Below are 10,139 nucleotides of genomic sequence, written 5' to 3' on the forward strand. Positions count from 1 at the left end.
AGCCAAATATCCAGAATTTTCAGCATTTCTCGAAAAATATTTTTTGTCATAATTTGGGCTTACAAGTAGCTGTAACTGTACAGCTCATTAATATAAATATTAATATAGAAAATATACAATATAACATGGTGAGCTCTTATAAGTCATTATAAGTACCTTGCAGATCATTTACTGTAATGTAAATTTGTGTATGAAATAATTTTTTCGAGCTCATAAAAATGAATTGTACACAACCAAATCAGTGGCGATTTCTTTAAGACTGCAAGGGAAGCTCGGCTTCCCCTATACTGTCAAAAAAATGAATGGTCAAATATGTACTTTGTATTAACATTTTATGGACTAAAATGCGTTAGAAGACGTTCGTCTCAAAGACGAGTTCGTTCAGAATCAGTTACATACAGCAGGTCGGCTGACTCGATTTCCTTACATTCCCGTAGCGTCAACAGTGCATTTCCCCGTTGAAGCCCAGCTTCCATTGACTTCTATGGGGCTGCTTCAAACATTTTTTTTCAGCGCTTCGAAACTAGACGGTCATTGGATAAATGCTGCGATTATGTCCCACCCATGGAAGCTCAGCTTCTCTGGGGGTGAACGGGGAGTGGGCTGGCCTGGACTCCGGGCTTCCGCGTGATGATTGGAGGGTCTGTCGAAAGGCTGTGTCTCCTTTTGATTGACAGCGATTTCATACAATAAAAAGTCGCTGATGTTGAAGCTGTTCGAGCTCAGTCCCATCGCGGATTTTTCAAAGACAAACTGCTGCAACTTATTTCTTGGTATTTGCTTGTCAAAATTTCTAGCCAATTTTTATAATACATTTCACACAATAATACATTTATACCTTTATTATATTATTACTTATTATATTTTTTTAATATTATTATTATTAGTGATAATTCAAAAGTTATTAAAAAATATATATTATTATTATACTTTATTATATTATTATTTCTACCTTTATTATATTATTACAGTCATTTTTCAGAGCATTTTCTTGAAAAGGAACGTAGAATTTACGTATAAATAAATGAATAATTTTTATAATGTAGGCTGAAAATGAGCTTCCCCTCTTTGAAAGACCAGCAGCCGCCACTGAACCAAATACATAACATCTACTGAGGATTTTTACTATGACTGGACTGTATGTGAAAGCTGGGGGCAAGGAACATATGCACAAATAAAACTGCAGGAATTAGATTTATTAGTACATTTATTCACATAAATGGTGTCCAAAAAAGTAAACACACAACACATATGTATGACAAAGCAAAACATGTACATTTTTACAGATATAAAATATTCAGTGACACATAAATCCTAAATCATCTTTGAAATCTGTGCCCATCACAGATCTATACATGACCAAAAGTAAAGATCTAACTCATTAAGAGAAGGTAGAAAACATTTAAAGCAAAAGTCCACGTGTCAGTATGGAAAGTCTCCTGCGTCTGTGGGTTGGAACTCGCTGGTTTTCTTCATCAAGGCAGCTTTGACAGCACTTATCTTCCCATCCAGCTCAGCGAGACTGTAGTTCTGTGAAAACAAGAACGTTTTCATCAGCTAAAATGTTCTCGCTGAACAGCAGGACCTTCGTATATCTTCCCCTCAATGAATACGCAAATGCATCAGTAATGGAACTTACCTGCGACATTGAGGCTTTAGGTCGTTTGTGCGAGTAATTCTGTAGGAAAAAGCAAAATAAAAGCATGAAATGAATGCTGATTTATATGAACAATGCACATCAGTCGTCATTCAACAAAACGGCAAAGCATTTATCTCAATATCAGACTCTTACATGTTCTGGTTTTCCATATAAAAAAAAAAAAATTGAAAATAGTGTGTGTGGGGGGTGGTGTTTAATGAGGGATTTAATGGCAACCAAAACAATAAATTGAACCAAGGACACCCATGGCACATGATTAGAGTATGAAACAGATGTCCTTCAGCATCACTCAATCACCGCCAACAGACCCGAGCTGCTATAGACTTACACTGATTAATAGTATTAAGTGGGAGCCATCAGGATTCTATCTGTCACCCGATGGCCCTTTCATTTATTCTGTCCATTTCTTTTTATCTATTACCCATAATTTATCTTCATTTTAATCACTTTTCAGTGTGCATATGGACCCACTTGGCAGATACATGATATCCGCTCACCCTGGTCAGCAGAGTTCAATTAATTCATTCGACTTGCTGAAAGCTGCGCTACAAACTAAGAAGATCAGCATATTTGACGGCACTCAAAGTCCCACTTTACAGGCAATATGCACACACAGACACACACATACACACGCATTGTAAAGGACATGGAAATCAGATAGCTTTCAGCCCAGCACTGAACTAAGTGAAGCTGGTGTGAGGAGGCGTAGAAATGGTTCAAGAGCACTTACTCAGCTAACTTTCATGGGCTACAATCTGACAGGGATAACAAATTCTGAAGTGAGAAAAAAAAAAAATCACTCATATCAGCTTTTAATGGTTTTGAAGAACTCTCTGGCCGACTGTCGTGAGCGCAGGAGGAAACACATAAGTGAGAAGTCTTCAGCGTAACAGAGATAGTCAGTGTAAAAACAAACAGAGGAACCAGTGACACAAACTTGGTCTAATTGCACAATAAAAGGGTCATAAGAGGTCATATCTTTTTTTCATTCTTTCCCCCCTGACCTACACTTGCACTACTTCACACTACTGGAGTCAGTAAGACTTTGTAGTTTTTTAAATATGTCTCTCATAAAAACTAAAGTGTATATATATATATATATATATATATATATATTTTTTTTTTTTTTTTTTCATTTTATAACAAATATAAATAACTTTTCTGTGTTATTATAATTTAAAATGTAATGTATTCCTGTGATGGCAAAGCTTCATTTTCAGCATCATTACTCTAGTCTTCATGGTCACATGATCCTTCAGAAATCATTCTAATATGTTCATTCTAGGACGTTCTCCTTCTAAACAGCATTTTATTGGACAAAACTTGTACATGCCTCTGAGATCAAGATGCAGCAATATTTTTGTTCATTTTCCAAGTTTTTCTTTTAGTTTTTTTCAGGAATACACTAACACATAGATATTCATGATTTGATTTTTTATGCTGTCCTTAAAGGAAAACTTCAAGAAAATTGTCTGTGATGCCAGTCGAGTCCAACATTTAAAGTGATATTTCACGGCTGGCAAAATGGGCTTTCAATAAAACTTGGCTGCCTGTACAGTAGAAAGGCAAATTTTTTAATTGCCTGTTGTCTTCTGTTTTGCACTGGCCATGTTGCTGTCCAAGGCCACTCACTCCCACCAGTCTGCTATGGATGCGCTTACCAGTCAAATGTCGTAGGAAATACTTCTTAGCAAACTTTTAGCCGTAATGGTGTCGACTTGTATTTTGATGATGAAATGTACTTGGTGCACAAATTCAAAAAGTAAACGTTTAGTGGGAGTGAGTGACTTTTTCGGTTTCCAGTGAAGGATCCAGCGCGTTGAAGGCAGTGGCAAAAAGGTGGCAAAGAATCGTAAATACGGAGAGACCGCAGTGATGGAAATCTGAAAAACCTTCATGTTTCAAGTCAACTTTTCAAACTGAATGACTGAATAACTGTTCTGTTACTAATGAAGATACAAAAATGCGAAAGCCATGGAGTTGTCCAAAGCCCAAAAAAGTGGAATTTTGCTGACAAATAAACATGAATTTATCAGTCCAGGAAACACGTAGAACAAGTAAACACTGTTCATTTACATAAACTACCGACATTGTAACATACATCTACATTTAATCATTTAGCAGACGCTTTTATCCAATGCGACTTCCAAATGAGGAGAGCAATAGAAGCAATCAAACTAACAATAAGGCAATAATATGCAAGTGCTGTGACCAGTCCCAGTTAGTCCAGCACAGTACACATAGCAAGGTTGTTGTTGTTTTTTAAATAGATATACACTAGTAAGCGTTAGTACTAATTGATCAAGTGTTGCTGAAAAAGATGCATCTTCAGTCGTTTCTTGAAAATGGCTAAAGACTCAGCTCAGGTTGAGTTCGGTAGGACATTCTACCAGGGTAAATTAATAAATCAGGGTAAAGGTCCGTGAAAGAGATTTTGTGCCTCTTTGGGATGGCACCTCAAGGCACCGTTCACTTGCAGAATTCAAGATTTTGGAGGGCACATAGGTATGAATTAGTGAGTCTAAGTAAAGGGGTGCAGAGCCACTGGTTGTTCTATAGGCAAACATCAGTGCCTTGAATTTGATGTGAGCGGCAATTGGCATCCAGTGCAATTTTATGAGGAGAGGTAGAGTGTGTTATGAGGAGAGTGTGCTCTCTTCGGCTCATTAAAGACCACGGGTTGAAAATCGGCGAAGTTAGACTTTAAGCAATGCAATTGAATTAGATTTAATTGAATTCAGTAAATTTTTTACTAATATCTCAAAACATCATTATAAATTTGAATGAATATCACTTTGTATGTGAAAGTTTTAATCTTTAGATTAATTCTTAAGTATAAAAATGTACAAATTGTAATTTTAGGCTGGAACTCCAGTGGCATATTTACATGCTTATGTTCTTGTTAGACATTGTTATCTATTAATCTTTTAGAATACAAACACATTGTGTGATTAGCCAGTGGAATATAGTCTTTGATGTTGTGATTAATAATAAAAAAAATAAAAAAACACTCCCTATCAAAACCACCTAATACCTAGTTCTCTGTGTTCATAAGCTACTGTGGATGTTCAAAGAGCATGGAACTTGTAGAAAGAAACCACTAAGATGAACAAACTAATTCAATATCTGATCATCCACTCCAACAAACAAGGACACACACACACACACACACATTCTCTCTCTCTCTTTTTTCCCACCACTTACTGTGGAATGGAAGTACTCTGGCGAAAGACCCTCGAGCTCCAGAATTCGATCTTCAAGTTTCTTTAGCCGCTGATAAACGCTTTGAGGAACTGGACCTACTAAGAGACAGATACAGTAGAGTTACATGACAAACTAGCATTTATCTGTCAGCACACACTTAGGACTACGAAAAATATTCTAATTAAATACAATGTCTAATACATTAAAGGGGCTATATGTAGAATTCAGAAACCTGTGTTATTAGTAAGACCGGTGGCTGTTAAGTGAACTGCATCCAGCAGCTTATTGCTCATGATCGCACTTGTGCACACAAGGCCTTGATATCTACTCACAGCGAAGTTCTTTTTCATTCTTTGCTTAGAAGTAAAAATACGTTGAAAATACCTTTTGATAACATTGTCCTATTGTTAACAACATCGACGTGTCCACGCTGCTGAGAGTGACGGTTAGATGAAAATGTAAATATGTGCTGTGCGCTTTCCTCTCAGTAACAAAAACACAACAAAAATGAAAGCGGTGAGGAAACAGCAGTTAAGAAACAATCTGATTATAGTGATGTTGATATGTTCCCTGCTGGCAATTCAGTGGCATCATGTCAACAGATGAGGTAATTATGATTACACTGTTGTGATAGTTTGATTTTAAAGTATATATGAGACTGTAGACTGTACAGATCTGGCTATGTGAGACTTTGGTTTGAATTAATCCCTTTTCTTTGCATGACACATTGACGTGACAGTACAGAATATCTCTTTCAGCATTATCCTGAACATAACCACCCGTTTCATAGAATGGAAGAGAGGCTTTTGGGAGCGCGTAAAGTGACATTCAGCACACCTGGCAAAAACCATCAGAGTCCTTCACAAAAGAAATCAGTATAAAGGCTTTCAGACAACCTAGTTAGTCTGGGAAGTTCTCGTTTCAAGCTGTTGACACATTGGCAATAAAAAAAGCGATTAATATATGAAAATTCTTACATATAGCCCCTTTAAGATCGTGAACATCCTATAGCTCTTCTATTGATCCCACTTACCTGGTGGAAGTTTCAGGTGTGATTCCATGTTACGGAGCCTCTCCTCAATGACAGGGTTTCCACAGTCTCGGCTGATGGACCCCTGCTGCTGGTCTCCTAACTCAGAATGTGCCCCTCTGGTTTGAGGTCCGTATGTATTTATAACACGTGTCACTGCAATAGCAAACAAACACCAATTAATGCTTCACAAATCGACAGATCATCCAGATATTATTAGTCTAGAATGTGAGTGCAAGTACATGGAACAATAAACACAGAGTGTATAATCATTTCATATTTTAATTCTAAAAAAATACTATATTTATATACTGTATTTACTACCATTATTTCCTACAACAAAATTTGATTTGAACATGTATATGTACATGTAAAAAAAGTACACTACTTTTTTATGTTTGTGAAATTCTCGTATGCTCACGTTGGCTACATATATTTTGTCCAAAATACAGTAAACAGCAATCATGTGAAATATTATTACAATTTAAAAACCTCTTTTATTTTAATATACTTTAAAATATAATTTATTCTCGTGATGGCAAAGCTGAATTTTCAGCATCATTGCTCCAGTCTTCAGTGTCACATGATCCTTCAGAAATCATTCTAATATGCCGACTTGCTCCTCAGGAAACATTTATTATTATTTTCACATTGAAAGTTGTGCTGCTTAATATTTTGTGGAAACGGTGATACATTTTTCAGGATTCTTTGATGAATAGAAAGTTGTTGTTTTTTTAAACAGCATTTATTTAAATCTTTAGTAACATTATAAATGTAACTATGATTAATTTAATGCACAAATAAAAGTATTAATTTCTTTCAAACAAAAAATCTTACTGACCCCAAAACAGTCAGACTTGAGTTTCCATATAATGAGAATGAAAAAGCGTCTAACCTTTGACGTGACTCTTAAAACCAGGATATGGTGTGAAGACTGCATCAGTTCTTGCACAGCTGTCTTCTATATATCACACAGGAAAATAATGTTAGTTTGTAGAGTTTCTGCAAAAAAGTATATTTTTTATATATTGTATATATGAAGAGTTCAGATGCAAAAAGCCTCTAAGTGCCATCTGAGATTTTCTTCTAGAATGATATTTTTTATCAATCTTGTATATTTAAGTTCAGTAATTTCACTTACATGACAATTAATAGGTAATTTTCATTGCCATTTAAGTGAAATTACTGAATTTAAATATACAAGCTTGATAAAAAATGATCATTCTAGAAGAAAATTTCAGATGGCACTTAGAGGCTTTTGCATCTGAATATATATATATATATATATATATATATATATATATATATATATATATATATATATATATATATATATATATATATATATACTGTGTATACATTTACAAAAGAAACTGCATAAAATGTCTGCTTCGCTAGTTTAATGATTAATTACACATACAATAGTAAACACCCCATAGATGACCAAAGCAAATGACCTGATTTGGTAAAACATAAAGAGCTTTTAAGATCTGGTTTTATTTGGAGGCTTGAGTCTTAGATGATGTGTGTATTCTGACCTCACGCCCGTGGAAATCAGCACTCTTACAAACATTGGCAATTGCTGTGCAGTATTCCTCTGACCACCCCCCATTCTCACCCTGATTGCAGTCGATCACGTTGCAAAACTCTCGCACATTGTTTTCATTGATCTCCAGCTGTTTGCGCTCTATAAATGCAGATATCCTGCGTTCAATCTGAGAAAATGAGTGAGAGAGAGAGAGAGAGAGAGAGAGAGAGAGAGCAATGAGGGTCAGACTGATGAGCTATTGAAGAAGAAAAAAAAATCAATCCACTGTCTTCTTTATGCTGTTTAGTTTTAATGAGGAACACTAGGCCATATGGGCTGCATGACTAACAAATGACCGCAGTGGACACAATTATTCCAAAAATCAAAATATTTCTCACACACAACCATTTCAGATAGTTGTGATTTGCTTGGGCCTTTTATTACAGTGACTGTAAATAAATAAGCAATAAAAATGAGGGCCTCCTTGTCCTTCGCCCACATGCAATTTCAGCATGTAATGAACATCCACTTCATAACGTTGCAAGGACCAGGACCTCTCATAGGACTCTCAAAGTGGGTGGCTATTTGTTTCTCTCTGAAGGAAAGCAGGCGGCGAAAGAGCCTTCCATTCATTCTCAACTGTCTGTCCACAGATAGCAATTCACATTCCCTATGACTGGCCAACTGGGGCAGATTACATGCAAATAATAAATAGTGACTGTCAAACAATCAACTTTAATTGTGCTTGGGAAGAGATTGCTTGAATACATCCAAAATTTGAATGTTTGGTCCAATGATAATCATTGGTAAATACAAATAAAACCAATAACAGCTTAACTGTTCAACTAAATGGACAAAGTATTATACAAAATAATGCTTTTATTGCAGGCAGCATAAAAACAAAGGTTATTTTTTCAGTTTTTATTTATTACTATGCTTACTCTTCTTTTTGAGAATATAAAGTTACAATGTAATAAAAATAAATAAACACTATATACACAATATGTTGTGTAGTGTTATGTTTGAGGTTTTACCTCAGATTTAGCAGCCTTGATCTGCACATTATCATCGACCTGAGTCTTGTTACGATCCTCAAGGACAGATGTAGGGGCAACATGCTCCGAGTCAACCAACATCTGCTCAGATGTATCTGCTCTTTCTCTCCTGTCATTGTTGCCTGGATTGGAGTGACTTTCAGACTCCACCATTTGCTTCAGATTTTCAGAGACTGACTGGAAGAATCAGAAAGTTAATGACAAGTGAAGTGGTAACACAGACAGTTCTCTACATGTAGTAAATTAATATCACTCAGTGCTTATTTAAGTACAATGAAACTGTCACCAAAAATAAAGTGTAACCCAAGCATTGTCTATCCCCCACAGCCTTGTTTCCATTATTCCATCTATTTATGTAATTAAATTTGAATGAACATGATAGCACAATTTGTGCGTTCTATTCACCTGTAATTTGGAGATGTGCTGTTGTAAACAGGTGTACACATGAGATGGCTGAAGCTCAGAGACATTGTTGACATTGGCACTTATGCTCAACACTTTCTCACCCACTTTTAACTGGAAAACAAGAGAAAGTTATTTGTTATTGTTGATTGTAACTTGTTAATTTGCTTTTAATGAGTATCCCTGCTGAAAAAATAAAATAAAATACTAAACCAGCCTAGATAGTCTCCCTATCTGGTCGGGCTGGTCTGTTTATTGGTTTTAGAGGTAACGTTATTAAAACCAGCAACGATCAGCTAGACCAACTGAGACCGTCAACCGAACAATCTCATGCTAGTGGCGTTTCAGCAGCAATATTAGAATTGACATATGCATTCATCTTTATTGCTTTACTGCAGAGAAACCATACAATATTACGACATGGGTGATCTGGTTACTTCGAAAAAAAAAAACTAAAGGTAGGCTATATTAAAATAACTGTTATGTGCTCGCACATTGTGATACAATGCCAGTTTTCCCAACGATGTTTTAAAGCGCTTGCATCATATTTGCACAAACCTTTGCGCCAAGCTCAGCGAGTGACTCGATAATAGAGCCAATGCAGTCTTTGAATACATCCCGGTGTCCACCATGATGTGAAATCTGGCTGCTGCGCTGCTCCTGTTTACTTTCTGCACGCGCGTCGCGTCTCTCTCCGTCCGCCGCCATCACACTTCCGCTCCTGACGGCAGCGCTGATTGGCCTAACCCGCTCCTGAATAACATGACCTCACTTCCGCTAGGAACATAATTTTCTTTTCTTTCTTTTTTTTACAGTACAAAATATAGATAGAAAGAACGAAACAAAGAAGACAAAAAAGATGCTACACAGATACGGACGTGTTGGCAAAAAGATAAATAAATAATAAATGTACTCCTAAAGAGGAGATTTAGTTTTAATCTTTTAACTGCTTTAGGATTAACAGAGCTTTGGATAGTTTCCATATACTTGTCTAGATCATCTTTGAGTAGAGAAAAGAGAGGTTTAGAGCCAGTAATTTTTTGTTGAAATTTAGTTAGTATGAAACACAAATTAATATTTAGTATTTCCCTGTATTCTCTTCGAGTAGTCAAACAATCCAAAGAAAACTACTTTAAAACTGAATGAAAAGTCACTTCCAAAAAAAAAAAAAAGATGGACAAACATTTACTAATCTGGTACATTGCCAAAACAAGTGAATGACATCTTCCAGAAGAGTGACAAAAACAGCAATTCACTTCA

General features: G+C 36.0%; 1 protein-coding gene across 1 annotated transcript; it reads right to left on the bottom strand.

Annotated features, from left to right (window-relative positions):
• Positions 1–1,129: 1,129 nt before the first annotated feature.
• mbip (MAP3K12 binding inhibitory protein 1) lies at positions 1,130–9,643 on the bottom strand. Its single transcript, XM_081394218.1, has 9 exons — positions 9,438–9,643; positions 8,883–8,993; positions 8,457–8,654; positions 7,513–7,609; positions 6,790–6,855; positions 5,898–6,050; positions 4,865–4,962; positions 1,640–1,678; positions 1,130–1,530 (listed from the first exon to the last, which is right to left on the bottom strand). The coding sequence occupies exons 1-9, from the start codon at positions 9,585–9,587 to the stop codon at positions 1,423–1,425; spliced, it is 1,020 nt and encodes a 339-aa protein (XP_081250344.1). The 5' UTR covers positions 9,588–9,643; the 3' UTR covers positions 1,130–1,422.
• Positions 9,644–10,139: the final 496 nt, after the last annotated feature.

Source organism: Scardinius erythrophthalmus (assembly GCF_964197995.2).
Source record: "Scardinius erythrophthalmus genome assembly, chromosome: 19".
In the NCBI taxonomy this organism is placed as follows: domain Eukaryota; kingdom Metazoa; phylum Chordata; class Actinopteri; order Cypriniformes; family Leuciscidae; genus Scardinius; species Scardinius erythrophthalmus.

Bases quoted from the DNA above. Each gene is read 5' to 3' on its own strand.
- mbip (XM_081394218.1), bottom strand. From the start codon at position 9,587: ATGGCGGCGGACGGAGAGAGACGCGACGCGCGTGCAGAAAGTAAACAG. The intron at 8,655-8,882 runs GTGAATAGAACG...TGATTCTTCCAG, and splicing joins AGCACATCTCCAAATTACAG to TCAGTCTCTGAAAATCTGAA. The intron at 4,963-5,897 runs GTAAGTGGGATC...TCTGTCTCTTAG, and splicing joins ACACCTGAAACTTCCACCAG to TAGGTCCAGTTCCTCAAAGC.